At 34.7% G+C, this 18,419-nt stretch overlaps 1 protein-coding gene across 1 annotated transcript in view; it reads left to right on the forward strand.

Moving 5' to 3' along the window:
* Positions 1-586: 586 nt before the first annotated feature.
* The window catches only part of LOC140443351 (uncharacterized), a 149,799-nt gene continuing 131,966 nt past the window's right edge, over positions 587-18,419 (forward strand). Inside the window, exon 1 of the mRNA XM_072534565.1 lies at positions 587-759. Coding sequence (XP_072390666.1) covers positions 735-759 — 25 coding nt within the window. The 5' untranslated portion in view covers positions 587-734. The remainder of the gene's footprint in view (positions 760-18,419) is intronic.

The following is an 18,419-nucleotide window of genomic DNA, read 5'->3' on the forward strand; positions in this document are numbered from 1 at the left end:
TCTTGACATTCAATATTTCAAATACTTCAATGTCAGTTTTTATTTGCGAAATCTTTTAAATTCTGTGAGTGTTTTAAAATGTATTTGTACGCCATTTTTTGTAATGTTCAAATTGTTTTAGTTTACTCCTGAGGAAGCTATTAAATAAATGGCGAAATATTGAGTATCTCAGAAAAAAGAAAGATTTTCATTTCGAACGTATATATATATATATATATATATATATATATATATATATATATATATATATATATATATATATATGTATATGTGGATACTATAATTATAATAAAATGCTTTACATCCTTTCTACTCCGAGGACCTCAGCAGTTGATTTAAAATCATAAATACGCATTATTAAAAGTTGCGGGACCTTTTGATGAATTGAATTTTCCAAGCGGGAAAGCTTTTCCCGATATTCCTGCCGGCAACGCCGCAGTTCGCCGCCGGATCGTACAGTTGGCGGTGAGTCGACCGGCAACATAGGAAGTCCTGCGCACGTCCGCAGGATAACGTTATCAAAGTTATGGCGTCAACACCGGGTCCAAAAATGCCCAAGTAGTCTCTAGTAAAACTTCGTCCCGAAATGAACCCTTATCAGACATACCGATTTTCGTGATAACTTACCCGTGAAAAATGTTTAAAAGTGCCCGAATTGCAGGAATTTTGTAGTTTGTGCGACGAGTGATAGTGGAAAGGGGTAAAAACCACATCCTTTGAGGATTTAGCACCGCATGATGTCGCTACTAAGCGTTACAGGTATTTTTGTTAAGATTTCCTTAATGACAATCACGGTACATGTCAATACAACACTTTTTCGGCTACTATTATGACCGTATTTACTTGCACTGGTGACCTTTTGATCGGGTTTTGCCACGAGAGTTTTTTTCTTGATGCTGGATCAATATTTAAAGTTGGCATTTAAGATTTTTCGCATTTTGCATATCGCCAAAACAAAATACTTATTTACAATATGATTTTGATGAATTTTTCTACAATAATAATAATTTAAGGGTAATTTTTGCGTATTTGTTGGGGTATATGACAGCTACTGTCAATTTTCAGAATGGTCTGGGTTAGCGACCTCACTTTTGCCAATGTTATTTATAGAACAACACCTGATTACCTAGATCGGTAGGGTTGATTTTCCATTTTTTGTATGCCGAATAGATAATGACGGAACAAAAACCTTTTTTTTTATTGTCTAACACAAATTTATAGAAATTCTATACAGTATAACAATTAGCAAAAGAAAACAGTATGCTTTATTATAATTTGAATATGGTACCATTCAAATGATCAAATATTTGCCACTGAGCCCATTTTCTATAGGTAAAAGAAATCTCAACGACCGGTCTTAAGAAAATACAAAAACACTTTTTAAAATATGAACACGAAAAAAATGACTCTTTCAGACTCTATTATTGATGTTTTTAGTGTGCGTTTTTTATTTCTCTGGATTGGTGATATTTTCTTCCTATTTTGTGTATTTTTTTGTTTTTTAAATACAAAAAATTAAGAAAATATACGCAATACAAAAATATTTAACTGCTATTTTCCACTATCTACTTATTTCCTTAAGATTGTGATACATATCTATGTGCAGTAATTTGGTTCCTTCACCAGCACCCCCATGGCAGAATTGAGCAAATAAAGCTCGTTCATTAAACATACCGGCTTTATAGGTTAACTAACCTTTTATCGGGGACCTGAAGATGATCTAAAATTGTAGATCCTGTAAACGGTCGTCTAGAAAACCAGTTATTTCCTTTTCATTTATCTATTAAGGTACAAACTGTTGATGTAAGTCTTAACGAAGATACTAACACCTAAACTTGATTTGTGCCAGTTTCTGATAGACAAAATATTTCTATTACTATCCATATTGATCATATGAGAAATCATATCGATTTCTATCAGTCCAAAAAACACTGTTATTTGTACCATATCCTGCTTCAGAGCAGGATATGGTACAAAAGACAATTTGCGGATCATAAAATTATCAATTGAAATGTGTTTAAAGTACAATATATCACTGGTTATTATCATCATTGGCTCAACAACCCATGGTGGGTCTTGGCCTGCTCAAGGATAAGTCTCCATTCTCTCCTATTCTTCGCCTTGGCTTTCCAGTTTCGTACTCCCAACATTCTCAAGTCTTCCTCCACCTAATCCTTAAATCATGCTCTGGGTCTGCCTCTCCTTGTCACTACATCTATTCTTTGGTTATAAATATGTTGTGGCGGCTCCATCTCATTAATTCTCTCTATGTGATCTTACCACAGCAGCCGGTTTATTTTGATGGTCCTAATAATCAGGGTTGTCATACAGGCAGTAAAGTTCGAAATTATAGCGTCTACGCCCTAATCCACCCTCCTGTACTCCTCCATAGATATGCCGGAGGATTTTACGTTCAAAGCATCTTAAACGTTCTTCATCGCTCTTTGTCATCGTCCATGTTTCCGATGCGTAGGTGATGATGGGCTTGATAAGAGTTCTGTATATCACTAGTGTTGTTCTTTTTGTAGCTAGGCTTGTTGTTAAAAATTTTTTTATTCCATAATAGGCTCTATTTGCCAGATATATCCGTCTGTTAATTTCTGCACTTACTGCATTATTCTGATTAATTTGTGAGCCTAGGTATATAAACTCTCTTATTCCTTCGAAAGTATATGTTCCGATAGTTAGCTCTTCGGGTTGTACTGCTTGTATATAATTTGATACTTTCATATACTTCGTCTTACTAGTCTTAACCTCTAGTCAAATTCTTTTTGTTGCTGCTTCAAGCGTCTTGAATGATTCGACCATGTCCCCCTTTCTTCTTGCAATAATGTCGATATCATCGGCGTGCGCTAGTAATTATACGTTGCGATTTATAATAGGTCCTCTGGTTGTTATTCCAGATTCTCTTATCGCTTTATTTTATCTGCAATATTGAACAGAAGGCATGATAGCCTGTCTTCTTGTCTAAGTCCTATCTGAGACTGAAACGTTCTGGAAACTCCGTTCTGCACTCTAACCTTACACTCGACTCTTAAGAGGATCGCTTTCACCAATTTTACTATGTGTACTGGTATGCTAAATTCTATCATGGCCTTGAATGGTCTTGAATGGTTTAACTGTAGTTTACTACAACTTTTCAGAGCAGCAACCAACAAAGTGACCATAGCCGTTATGATATCCAACCTCCGATAGGAGATGGAACTTTAAGAAGAAGATCATGGCCTTGTACAGTGCGTTTCTTTCAACACTATCATAGGCATATCTAAAATCGACAAACAGGCGATGAGTATCAATGCCGTACTCATGTTTTTTCCAGAGCTTTCCTTAGAAGGAATATTTGATCGGTCGTTGATCTTTCTTTACGAAACCCATACTGATATTTACCTATTTTGTCTTCACAATATCCCGATAGTCGGTCGTAAAGAATATATGCCCATATTTTGTATGTTACGTTTAGAAGGGTATTCCTCTGTAGTTGTTACATATTGTTTGATCTCCTTTCTTGTGAATAGGTACAATTATACCTATATTCCAGTCTTCTGGCAACTTTATTTGCTTCCAGATCAGTTCTACCAGTCTGCATATACAGTATATCAGGTTTTTTTGCCATGCTTTAAAAGTTATGAAGGAATGCCATCTGCCCCAGGAGCTTTGTTTTCTTTTAATTTTTGTATAGCTTGGATGACTTCTACCTCTGTTGAGATGTTATCTTTCTCTCTTTCTCTCTCTCTCTTCCTCTGTTTATCTCGTTCTTCACCCTTGTAGTCTTCTTTATGCCTGATTTTTTCTTTGCGTTGCTTGTGCGCATTCCTCATCGTACCAGTCTGACCTTAATTTTTTACGTTTTTGCTTTGAGATAGCTTCAGTTGCCACTTCTTCCAATATGGCTCTACACTGCCTTTAATAGTTGTTAATATCTTCAACTATAACATCCGTGCAGCCTTCCAACTTGCTTTCGAGACTTTCCTCGAATCTCTTAGCTATCTCAGGGTTATATATCACTGGTACTTAAAGGTAAAAAGTATTGGCATATCTCACAAGGAAAAAAAATGTATATAAGATGGAAGGCAACCGTAAATATAGTCGACTCTCGTTAATTCAAAACTTGAGGTACTCTTAAAATAATAAAATATGAATTATTGAGTGTTTAAAATATCAAATGGTTCGAAATTTGTGAGAGAAAATACATAAAACTTCGAATTATTAAGTGCTGATCAACTATTATTTATTAACTGCTATTCTTTAACAATGACAAAAGTGTAGAGGTACATTCGTGTACATATACAAGTCACTAAGGTTTCTAAGGTATCGAATGAGGATCTTGCTTCCTTAACTGACACCTCTGCCAAAGGTTCTAATGTATCGTACTCATCTTCATCGTTAGTTTTTCATTTGTATCTATCGCAGATAAAATTTCGCCATCGGTTAGTGAATCTAAGACAGCAACATTTTCATCCACTTGAACAAAGTCAGGAAAACTCACACCGCTGATATCAACTAATGGTTCTATTACTGGTTCTTCATCATCCATAAGTATTGGCAGATTTTCCTGATCTTCTTTTAAGAAATCGGATTTTTTGAAGCAGTTGAGAATTGTTAGGGGTCTTACACATCTCCATGCCTCAATCAGTAAAATAGCTGTCAGAACCGTGATATTTGCAGTTAGCTGCTTGTCGAGAGATTCTAAAACGAGCTTAACAATTTCTTTGCGATAGAACGTCTTAAAATTATGGACGATCCCTTGGTCCAATGGTTGCAATTTGGAAGTTGTATTTGGCAAAAAGAAGTAGATTTCCAAGTTGGACAATGTAGGAGGACTGTTGTGGACAGCTCAATTGTCTAAAAATAGTAAAATTTTCCGCTTTTGCCGTTTCATGTCCCCATTAACTGTTAAAAGCCAATTGTTAAAAAGTTCTGTCGTCATCCAAGCTTTTTTGTTAGCACGATAATCCGTAGGAAACGATTTCATATCTTTAAAACATCCCGGTTTAATTTCTCTTCCTATCACTAAGGGTTTAAGTTATTCCCATCCGTCCATATTTCCTGCAAGTAAAACTGTCAAACTCTCTTTATTATGTTTTCCGTCATGACATTTTTCATCTTTAAAAGTAAGTAAGTCTTGTTCGGTAAATATTTGTAAAATAGCCCAGTTTCATCAGTATTAAAAATGCCTCGGGCATCATAGGTTTCAGTCAAGGTCTTCAATTTACAATGCCAATCTAAGCAAACTACATCATCAACACTTAAACTTTCCCCACAAACTTTTTTAAACACAAGTCCATTTTTCTTTTTGAAATTTGTAAGCCACCCTTCACTTGCCGCAAAATTTTTGATGCTTAGAGTAGACGCAAACTCTTTTCCTTTTTCCTTCAACAAGTTTCCGCTAATATACACTTTTTGTCCTCTACAGTGTCTTAGCCAAATAACCAGACTTTCTTCTAGACGAGAAAATTCACCTATAGTAGTTCTTTTCCGTACTCCAGCAGTTTGAGCAATTTGGTATGAAAATAAACATTAAAAAAACCAAAGTGATGTCAATCCGAAAAAACCAAAACGTACCTCAACCTTGCACAATAAATGGGCACATTTTAGAACAGGTCAATAGATTTAAGTACCTGGGATGTTGGATCGATAGCAGCCTAAATCCTGATCTAGAAATAAGATCGAGAATAGAACAGGCCAGAAAATCTTTCGAAAAATAAAAAAACTGCTTTGTGATTCTCGAATAAAACTCGAAATTCGACTACGTTTATCAAAATGCTACGTTTGGTCGACTCTTCTATATGCAGTTGAAAGGTGGACCCTTAAAACATATACCGTAAATAAATTGGAGGCCTTTGAAATGTGGATCTACCGAAGAATACTCAAAATTTCATGGACATCCCATACCTCAAACGAAGAAGTGCTGCATAGAATAGGCAAGGAAAGAGAACTTTTTAACACAGTAAAAGTTAGAAAAACATCATACCTAGGCCAGATACTGAGAAATAATAAGTACCAATATGCCCAACTTATAGTGAAAGGAAAAATCAAGGGAAAGAGAGGCCTAGGAAGGAAAAGACTATCGTGGCTCAGAAACATCCGACAATGGACAGGGCTAAATTTTGAACAGCTAATAAGGACAGCTGAAGATAAAGAAGAGTTTAAAATTGTAGTAGCCAACCTCCATTGAGGAGAGGGCACTTTAAGAAGAAGAAGAATTTTCTCCTTGTGTTTTATGATGGTTGAGAGAGTACTCAGAGGAATCTTAAATTCTTTTGCAACGTCACTTTTCTTCTCACCTTTCTCTACTTTTTGGATTAACTTCTTTTTTTCAACAATCGTCAAACATTTATACTTTCTAGGGCTCATGACTAACAAAATTTTAATCTGTATATTAACGAAAGAGTAACAGTAACTAATAACTAAACAAACCAATTCGTGAGAAGTGTGTTGTCAAATTAATCATAACAAAAACAAAGCCACGTTGATAAAAGGTGGAACTGTACTGAATAGAATAGAATAGAATTTATTTAATCAATATACAAAAAAAGTTTTGTTTTTGACAAGTCAACGGAATAGTGACAATACATATAAAATTTTTGGCGAATTTAAACATTACAAACATGTATATATTTAATATTAACAATTAAAAAAAAACGACAAACACACTTAATGGAATTATAAAAAACATGAAATATAATTGTAATAGGCAACTACGCTGACCAAACTAGTACTATTGTGTAAAAGCTGTACTTAGGTACTCCGTTTTTGAAGAGAGACAATGTTTTAAAAAGTGTGATTTGATTTTAAGCTTAAACGATAACAAGTGAAGACTTTTTACTTCGTGTGGCAAAAATTATACAAACTAACATCAGTCGAACTGAGACATTAAGAATAATCGTATAACTTTTACCGTTATTTGAATGTCATAAATCTATATATCATAAATCTTAGCAGCAGCCCGGTGCAAATTATTTAGCTTCCGTATCATCCTTAATCGGTTATCTTCAAGCTGCTACTTTCTACGCTTTAATCATTTAACGTTAACTTTCGAAGCTTAAAGTATATTTTATATAATAATTCACTGTATATTTATATGCCTCGCAGCACCATCGTGCAATTTCTTAAAACCTCTTGGCAAATATCCAAAGGTTTCACGGTAGCTTTAAAATTTATAGTAAAATAAAGATTTAGGTGTTCGGAATTTTCTATTGGGGAAGGTAGATAGATATTGGAATTATTTCCTTTTAAATTTCATTCTAATATTAAATATGTGCACAAGATGTAGAATATAAATATTTGAAAGCTAAAACAATGACAGTCGTGTTCGGGTTAATAAATGTAATTATATTATTAGATATAGCATTTTTAAGTACACTAACAGATCTCTGTATATTAGAGGTTTGAGTGATATTAAAATATTTGTTTTTATTCTTTAAATCAGTATTCAAATTGTTTTTCTTTCTGTGTATAATTAATTTTGTTGGTTCATTGTATCCGCCATTACACTGATGTGTACTGTAATGTATACCCTGACTTTATATTTAACAAAAACAAAGAAATAAAAACCTAATAACAACAATTGATCTACCTGCTAACCAGAATGTAAAAGTGAGTCGCTCAGAAGCAGAGTGGCCCAACTGATTTTTTTGTATAATTCAGGTAGGTAGTACAATAGGTGGCATTTTATCATATCTTTCATTTCAGAGTGGCTCAACTAACATTTCGTTGTATACCAAGAGATGGCGCGACTTGTACAGTTAGGCTACGTAAACATTTCACATGATCTAGTTATGGAAACGTGGCCCAAGTGACAGTTGGGCCAGTGTGCAGTATGATATTTTAGACATTGTCACTCTTGCCTTGTGTGTTTGTATCAGTCTTCTCTAGCGTTAATTCGTTCTTTAAAGTACTATCAGCCTTTTATACGGTTTATGTTTGTGCAATCTTGAGCAAGGTGAGTAAATTATTGTATTTTAGTATAAATTAATAGTGATTGTAAATATTTCGGCTCAAAATTTAAATTAGGATTCTAAATTTTTTAAGATTATAACCTTAAAATTATAACCTTAAAATGAAGAAAGCAGGCTAGTTTTCTACTTAGACATATTTTTATAATATCTATGGTATGTTTATGGTTTTCTAAGCGATGTTGCCAAAAGTATAGGTTAGTCTTTAACTTAAAGACATTTGTAAAGGATTTTATTCAAAAGTTTTTTTTAAAGACATTTGATCACTTGAATTAATAATTAATAGAGAATATTTTTGTTATAGTTTGGAAATGCCGTTGTCGGATATATCCAGTACTCGTGAACCCAGTGAATTTGAAACAGATTCTGGCTCTGACTTCCATCCACCTTCTGATGCTGAGTCTTCTACAACTAGGGAAAGCTTCACAGAAGATGGACTTGTGGAACCTGGATCAAGTAGGGGTAAAAAACGTAAGAAAAATAATTCAGTTTGGAAAAGATCTAAGTCTAAGTTGGAAAGAAATTCAGGAAAATCATATTTGAATTCTCGTGGTAGAATTGTGTCTAAGAAACAATTTTTTCATGGAGTTTGCAGTTGTCCACGAAAGTGTCATTTGTTGTTATCTCTTGAGGAAAGAAAAAATATTTTCCAAAGTTTCTACAACTTATCTGATTTTAATTTACAGACTGCTTACATTAATATACAAGTAAATGTTGTCAATAAAGGTCGACATACAGCAGCTCAAAACCATAATAAACGTTCTAAGACACGAATTTATACATTACCGAAAGAATCAGGTGATATGGTAACTGTTTGTAAATCATTTTTCAAAAAAGCTCTACAAGTTTCAGATGGAAGGCTCACCAGAGCTTTAATAAACAAATCAATAGGTGGCGAATTAATCACTCCGCCACTAGATAAAAGAGGCGAGCACCCCCCTAAGAATAAGACAAGGGAAACCGATATTCAAAATATAAAAGATTTCATTAACAAATTTGCCAAATATACATCACACTATAGCCGCAACAAAAATCCTAATCGAGAGTATCTGTCACCTGATTTAAATATCTCAAAACTTTATGATTTGTATGTGCAAGGTAAAGAACCAGAAGTGAAGGTATCCAAATTCATCTTTTCGAAAATATTTAATGAAGATTTTAATCTTCATTTCCGTCATCCTCTCACTGACACTTGCAAACGATGTGACTCTTATAACATGAAAATAAAAAGCTGTGTAGGTGTAGAAAAAAGCAGAATGGAAACAGAGAAAGAGTTACACCTGCGGAAGGCAGAAGCAGCTCGAAGTGGAATGAAGGAAGATGCAGCCAAGAATAAACATACCACAACAGTAATTACATTTGATTTGATGAAAACTTTAGCTACTCCTAGTATTTCTACGGGAGTGGCTTATTACAAAAGACAGTTGTGGACGTATTGTTTTGGCATCCACAATTTAACGACAGGACAGATACACATGTATGTATGGCATGAAGGCATAGCCTCACGTGGCCCACAAGAAATTGGTTCTTGCATTTTACACTACGTAAAAACATATGTTAACACACCAGTTTTGATCTTGTACAGCGACCAATGCGGAGGTCAGAATCGAAATATTAAACTGGCATCTATTTGTACATACATGAGCGTCTCCAATACTTTCAGTCCCACAGTCATACATCACAAGTTTCTAGTTTCCGGTCACTCGTATTTGCCATGTGACAGAGACTTTGGAGTGATCGAAAAACAAAAACGATATTTTAAAGAAATTTTTTTGCCAGACGATTGGGTGAAAGTTATTTCCAGTTCCAAAAAGAAGAACAAATTTCAGGTATTTAAAATGACCTCTGAAAATTTTAAGTGTACTGAAAAACTAGAGAAGTTACTTACAAACCGAAAAAAAGGAGAGCAAGATATAAAAGTAGAATGGCTTAAAATACAGTGGCTAATGTTCAAATTAGAAGAGCCATTCAAAATTTATTTTAAGTATTCTAATAACGAGAGTGTATTATTTAATTGTGTTGACGTCACAAAAAAAAGAACAGACGTCTTTCAGATAAAAAGAGAAGACTTCTACTTGGACATCCTCTATCCTGCTGGAAGACCCATAGAGCAACTAAAGTATAAAGACCTTCAGAGTCTTCTTCCTTACATTCCGCCGGTCTATCATGAATTTTACATAAACCTGAAGACAAACGTGGAGGCAGTAGATAATGATATTGGATCGGAAACAGATGAATAGGTGACCCAAGTGAAAGTTATATGTTTTTTCGTAAAAGCTTAATATTTGACATAGTGGCCCAACTAACTTTTTTTTGTAGAAAAAAAGATTTTTTTTTGTTAATTTTTTGCGCATTCGACTCATATAATGTATTAGGTTCCAGAAATGTTTGTGTAAGTGAATAAAATAATACTGGTTAATAAAAAAAACTGGTTTCATTTTTAGCTCAATTCTTTATTTGCCGATATCTCAAAACATCAATTTTACACTTAGGCCACTCTGCTTCTGAGCGACTCAAGTCATAACTTCACTAGGTGACTATTTCCCTAGACTATTTTTAACTGATAGAACGTCATAGCAACGTCACGTTTCATACTGACAAAAGTATGAAGTTCCAGAATATTTCGCAGTCAGGTGAAGAAATCAAAAAATTGGTTTCGAAAAATGTCCCATTGAACACGGAGAGATCCAGAAGCTCTATTTGGACCCAATTTTTGGAGTTCCTACTTCTTCTTCTTTAAGTGCCATGTCCGCGACGAAGGTTGGCGATCATCATGGCAATTTCGACCTTCGAAGCAGCTGCTCTGAACAATTGCCTTAAGCTGCAACCAAACCACTCTCTCAGGTTCTTCAACCAGGAAACGCGTCTTCTTCCTACGCTTCTCCTAACCTCTACTTTTCCTTGAATTATGAGTCTCAAGATGTTGTATCTTTCGCCCCTCATCATATGTCCGAAATATTGCAATTTCCTTTCTTTTATTGTATTTTCCATTTCCCTCTCTCTGCCTATTCTCCTTAACACTTCTTTATTCGTGACTCTATCTATCCATGGAATCCTTAACAATCTTCTAAATGTCCACATTTTAAACGCGTTAAGTCGATTTATTGTATTCCGGTTTAATGTCCATGATTCAGGTCCATAGTAGAGTACACTGTGTACATAGCATTTAATTAGCCTGATTCTGACGGCCAGTGTCAGATCTTTGCTGCATAAAATCTTTTTCATTTTCACGAAGTTGGCACGTGCTTTTTCAATTCTGACTCTTATTTCTGCAGTATAATCGTTATTTTCTGTGATTATCGTTCCCAAGTAAGTATATCTTTTTACTCTCTCAATCTGCTGGCCGCCTACCGTTAATATTTCGTTTGTACTGTTGTTCTTGCTAATTTTCATGAATTTGGTTTTTTTAATGTTAAGAGAGAGTCCGTATTCTCCACTATATCTTAATATTTTGTTCATTATTTTTTTTAAGTCTTCCAAGTTGTCGGCTATTATGACTGTATCATCGGCATACCTAATGTTGTTAATTAAACTTCCGTTCACTTTTATGCCGACTGTGTCGTTTACCAAAGCTTCTTGTATGATTTCTTCAGAATAAGCAATAAACAATAACGACGACAGTATGCAACCTTGCCTGACCCCTCTCCTTATCTCCACTTCTCTCTTACGATATTATATACGAAAAATATGACTCTCACTGGTTAAGAAGATGGTTCAGTTACTCGTCAAATCTGCTTTTTGGAACAACAGTAAACAAAATACATAGAATCGTGTGCAATAACCTTCGAAAGAGGGTGGTGTTGAAAGAAGAGGATGACCTTTTTTATTGGTGGAGTGAGGAAACATAATAAAATAAGGTCAATGGATAGCAGTACTAAGTAGGAGACCTATGCCGAAAACTTAATAAAAACAAGTATTAATATGATAGATAAACTAATAATACCAAATACTATTTAAAGGGACATTCCTCCGAAACTTCTAAAAATACCTTACACCAAAAAAACTCTGATGTTTACTTTCAAACGTATTTACGAGCGAATAGAGCCCTAATCTTAATAATAGCCATGCTGACAGCTAGATTTAACCATAATTTAGCTCAAACGCGATATCACGAACTGTTAAATGGTCGTAGGTCCCAAATGATTTGATCGATACTAAAACTGACACGGGAAAACGTTTGTAAAATACACTTTATTTGGGATGTTTCTAAAAATAAATAAAAACAGAAAGAAATGGCAGGTTAAATAAAAAGTTATGAGCAGTTTGTTGAATATTCATCATAAAAATAGAAACTTTAGTACACATATCAAAACAATCTAGGGAACACCTATATTAATAGCTTTACATCAATGTTAGCTGCAAATACAAAAATAATTGTGGATTTTTATTTAGTTTGACAATTTCTAATAATTTCAAGCTTGCAAAAGTCAAAAAGACGTTGCTGAGGTCCGCCATACAAACAGAAGTGTCGCTAATAATTTGTGGTTAAGGTGTCAACAAACTGGTGATGTGGTTGAACGTCATACAGGCCGTACAAGGATAACCCACCAGATTAAAGACCGTTTTATTAGGTTGCAGATCGCACTGTAACTGCATCATAAATACAATGAGGCTGCAAGAGACCCATTAGGTGCTTGTAAGTGGCCAAACCAATAGAAATAGACTGCATGAAGTAAGGCTAAATGCTTCTGAGAGTACCTATGTTATCCAGATTGGGTTAGACGTGAGTGGCCTCTACTTTGTTCACAGATAAGTCCTGATTTGGATTTGCGCCAGATACAAGACGGACAGGAATTTTGAGACGATCTGGCAATGCTGAACGATTGGTCACCGTGCAGGAGGTTCATAGACAGCAAGGCAGCAGTATAATGCTATGGGGGGACATCACTCTTGGTGAAAGGGCACAAGAAGCAGAGGACGACCAGGAAGAAGATGGATTGATGATGTGGAAGAAGACCTACAGATTCTAAAAGTCAGAAGATGGAGGGAAGTTGTCAGAAATCGACAAGAGTGGCGACTTCTTTGTGAGCAGGCCAAAATGCACAACGGATTGTCGAGCCACTTATGATGATGATGATGACCATGTTAGAAATGGAGAAGTTTTAAAACGAATGTGTAAAGATTGTGTACTCGTAGGAAATAGTAAAAAACATCTTATCTTCATCTTCATCTATTTCTTAACATCAAGGATTGGACAGAATTAAATCTCCAAACTTAAAAAAAGGCACAGGATAGAGATAAATTTGCAGAAGATATTGGCAGCCTGTATTAGAGACGACATCTAAAGAAGAAGAAGTTAAAGGTTATACCAAGGTCGAACAAATAAATAGACTAGACAAGAGTTGAATCTATTCGCCCTAAATGAGGAAATAGTTGAAGATCCAAACAACTGGAAAGACCATCTGGACAGAATTAATGACGCCTTCGGTATAACTACAAACCGAAAGGAAAAAGAAACGTTGGAAGATTCAAAAAAAGGTGGAGTAAAGCCAGAGGGCCTTATCCATGAAAGCTGAAGATGGTGATAATGATTTGCAAAAATTTTTCAGTAGTTCGTAGATTTCTTATTCGTTACTGACTTAAGTATTGCGTTTATTATGTTGCCGACGTTCTTTCTACGATGTAACCTTTTTTGTCTATGGATTTTAAACTTTTACTCTCTTTTAGTATTTTGGTAGTACATTTTTATTATATTTTCTCATGACGCTTCTAATAATTTTTTCCTTTTGCTTTTCTATTGTGATTGCCTCTATAAATTTTTATATAGTTATATCCATAAAAAGTTTGTTTACGCAGGTTAATAATAATAATACTGTTATTATTTTTAATTAGGAAAGAAATAAGATTTATTGTTTTACAAGTACAAGTGTAAGGTGTACAGAGACGGCGACAAGTGACAAGTAAGTCATCAGACATCAATACAAATTATACTAAAACAATTTTTATTTGAAGGTGATTACTTGGCAACATCGCACTTAACGAAGTCCGTAACGATAAGTTTTCAACGAAATCATATTAGTCGCGAATAATACTACTAATAATAATACTTTCGAAAATTTTCACCTTTAAAATTTAATTTACATTTAAGATACAATATGTTCCTTAATTAAAATTTGTACTGTTTTCTTTGAAAATGAGAAAAAAAATCTTTTTGGTTGTAAATTAGTCTTAATTTATGCGTTTTTATTCCAATCTAATAAATTAATTGTCAAATTTCTCTTTGTATATTGAGCGGCCATTAATGGGTTAATACTATATTATAAAGAATTAACTTGCCTCAAATTTACTTTACTTACCTCAAAATTATTTTAAAGTTGATAATAAAGTCTATTTAATAAATATATTCCCAAGAAATAGAGCACACTATGCCTATGCACATATTTAATGTATAACGAGTAAACTAAAATATCAAATTTCTCTCATTCCCATTCTTTCTATAGGAACATAAATATATACAGAACAGCAAAATATTGATAAGTTTACCGATTCAAACTATTCAATGAACTTGTCTCACTATACAATCGTGAATCGCACCAATTTAAATTGTTACGGGGGCAAATTTTATGAGAATATCTTACTTTTTTACTTATTTACATGGGCGAAGCATACACAATAAAAATGACCCCGGTAAGAATTTACTGCTGACATTTTACATGGTTGCCGCTACCGTTTAGTTCAATTTGTAGATTAGTCACCCTTAATTGAAAATTTCTATCGCGTTCTATTACAAAAAAGTTGTGAATTCCGAAAGAATGTTTATGTTTGTTTCATCGACTTCGAGAAGGCGTTCGACAGAGTACAACACGATACACTTTTCGATTGCCTACGGGCAGCAGGACTTGACCACTATGATATAAGACTGCTGAAATACTTATATTACAATCAAGTAGCCTCTATCCAATTTGAAGGCAGTCCGACTGAAAAATATCCATCAAACGTGGAATACGGCAGGGTTGTGTTTTGTCACCCACTCTATTTAATCTGTACTCTGAAGAAATCTTTAGAGAGGCTTTGGATGACAGACAAGAAGGAGTAAGACTAGGTGGAGAAGTAATCACCAATATTAGATACGCTGACGATACAGCCATTCTTGCAGAAAATTTACAAGATCTCCAAACATTACTAAATCTAGTCAGTGAAGCAAGTTATCGGAGAGGCCTAAAAATCAACATTTCAAAGACAAAGTGGATGGCAGTTGGAAAGATCAATATAGATCAAGGTCTGATTTCTCTTAATGGAGAGGAGATCGAAAGGGTAAATCATTTCAAATACCTTGGCAGCTGGTTAAATGTAAATTGTGACTCTGATGAAGAGATAATAACCAGGATCGAAATATCACGTAAGGCTTTTATGACCTGGAAACCAGTTTTATGCAACAGAAACCTGTCGATGAATATTCGTAAGAAGGTCCTGAAATGTTATGTGTGTTCCATCCTGTTGTATGGTTGTGAGACATGGAAAAAATGGTTAAAAACCACAATGCTAAACAAGTTAGAAGCATTCGAATTGTGGTGCTATAGACGAATCCTAAAGATATCGTGGGTTTCGCACACTTCCAATGATGTTCTTCAAATGATCAATTCAGAACGTCTGCTCATAAACATCATAAAGAGGAGAAAAACAGAATACTTCGGCCATATAATTAGAGGACCTAAATACCATCCACTTCGCCTTATAATATAAGGAAAAGTGGAAGGAAAGAGACGGATTGGTCGAAAGAAACTTTCATGGCTGCGTAATATTAGACAATGGTGTGGTTCCACAGTAGAAGAATTATTTCGCGCAGCAGCCGACAGAGAAAGGTTTCAGGAAATTGTAAACATGATGACGGCCAACGTCTTAATACGGACACGGCATCCAAAGAAGAAGAATTGAAAATTTTTCGACTATAAACGTGTTGCCAGCATACATCAAATAATTAGTACTGAATTGTACGGCAACAAGGTTTATACTTATCTTCTTCTTCAGTGCCTTATCCGGTCCGGATGTTGGCGATCATCAAGGCTATCATGGTTTTGTTGACTGCTCTGCGAAACAGCTCCGCTGAGGTCATCCCAAACCATTGTCGGAGATTTTTCAACCACGAGATACGACGGCGTCCCGGTCCTCTTCTGCCAAATACTTTACCCTGCATAACGAGTTGAAGAATTCGATATTTTTCTTCGTTCCGCATCACGTGGCCGAGGTACTCAAGCTTACGTTGTTTAATTAAATTAAGCACTTCTTTTTCTATTGTCATGCGCTGTAGGACCTCAACGTTGGTGACATGGTCCACATAAGATATTTTTAGTATCCTTCTGTATATCCACATCTCAAAGGCTTCGATTCGTTTTTCAGTGGCTTGCGTCAGTGTCCAGACTTCAACTACATATAGTAACACTGGAAGAACGTAGCACCTCACTATCCGCATCTTGGTTCCCAAACTGAGATTACTGCAGCATAGCAAGGATCTCAACTTAATAAATGTAGACCGTGCCATTTCAATTCTGGATCTAATCTCTTGAGCGTAGTCCCATTGTACGTTGAGGGTAGTTCCGAGGTAAGTGAATCTGTCGACTCTCTGGATCTCTTCGCTACCTGCCATTAGTGTCCCGGGATCTAAATTTGTACGGATGACAACCATGAATTTAGTTTTCTTAATATTAAGGTTCAGTCCGTATGTTACGCTCACAGTTCGCACTCGGTCTATTAAGGCCTGCAGATTGTCTAAGCTGGTTGCTAGTAACACAGTGTCATCGGCGTAGCGGATATTATTGATGTATTCACCGTTCACTCGGATTCCCATGTGTAGGTCTGTGAGGGCTTCATTAAAAATCTCCTCAGAGTATATATTGAAAAGAGTCGGCGATAGCACACATCCTTGCCTCACTCCTCGCATGATCTTCACTTGGTCGGTCAGCTGGTCTTCAACCTTGACTTGAGCACGCTGGTTCCAGTATAAATTCATGATGATCCGAATGTCCTTCTCATCCAATCCTACTCTTTGTAGTGCGGTGACCATTTATACTTATAAATATATAAAACTAATATGGTTTTATTACAGATTCTCATAGTATTTTGTTTACTCTTGTTCGTTGATGACTTCTAAGTAATTCATTTTCAATTTAAATACTTAATTAATTTTTCTCACGATTGCTGAGATCTTTGCGTTGATATAATTTTTGCTTTGTTTCATGCTTCCCTATATATTTCTTTTTGTTCTGTTGTGTTTTTCTCTGTCTTATTTGGCCATACTTGTAATACTTATTTTAATTTTAATATTTCGTAATTTCTTTTCATTTGTGTTGTAAAACTTACATAGATTTAGAATAAATAATATCCACTAAAATGAAAAATTAAATATTGATATAACAAAGCTTTTTTCTACTGTTGGTGTACGTAAAATAAATAAGATAAAAAGTTCTTATCTGATTGGCGAAGATAATACGCTCTGAGCATTTCAACTTACAAAACAAACACGAATTGGAAGTTCAAATAACATCTTTGAAACCAACACGTGCCAGCAGGGAGTTTTATTTCGCAAATACCAAAAAAAAAACGTATGAAATATGATAATGTTGATGATTTACTTAAAAAGTTTTATGTACGGGAGCTCGTGCAATGGATTTTGTACCTTTTTCTTAAGTAATACAATTTAACTTCTTGGAAGTGCCTTTTATATTTCCCTCGGGACGTATTTCTGTTGAAAATTAATATGTTTTGAGTAATTCGAGAATAACAGAATCGTCTGAAGTCGCTATGTTAAAAATAAAAAATTAAACAGATGGAGAAATAAAAAAATTAGATAAAATTTAATTATACAATAATATATTATACAGTACTAAAAATCCTGATGGATTAAAATATCAACGAATTAGAAAAGTCAAAAATAAACAAGTTGGACATTTTTTTTTATTTAACATCCAATGTTTATTGCAATCTGTCTCATTACAAACAATAAGCAATATGTATAATTTATGTACAATAACATAGTGGGAAGCTGCCCAGTGGCGAGCACCCAGGTAAGACATAATATAAATATACTGCCCTACTAAGAAAGAACCCCGTATCTCCAGAATTTGAAAAATTGGGATATTTGTACCATATGAATAATTATGATTTATATAACATATTCACATAAAGAAAAACCCGTATTTTACATTTCTAAATATTTTATGAAAGAAAATAGTTTCCCCGTAAACGCCAAAAATGACTATTATGCTTAGTATAAACCTGGCATTTAACGCTTCGTAGTAAAAACCTGGTATATGCTCAGCAAGTACGGATTTTTAACGTAGGATAAAACGATATGCGAGGTTTTTTCTAAGGAATAAAGCAACACCGCTAATCGTTTTAGCTAATACTAATTATTTTTTTTATAGCCCTTTTTCTATCCAAATTGTCGAATAAAGGCCTCTCCCATTTCTCGCCATTCATCCCTGTTGTTTGATAGGCGTTTCCACATTGGTCCTGCGACTCTTTTGA

Source organism: Diabrotica undecimpunctata, chromosome 6 (assembly GCF_040954645.1).
Source record: "Diabrotica undecimpunctata isolate CICGRU chromosome 6, icDiaUnde3, whole genome shotgun sequence".
Classification (NCBI taxonomy): Eukaryota; Metazoa; Arthropoda; class Insecta; order Coleoptera; family Chrysomelidae; genus Diabrotica; species Diabrotica undecimpunctata.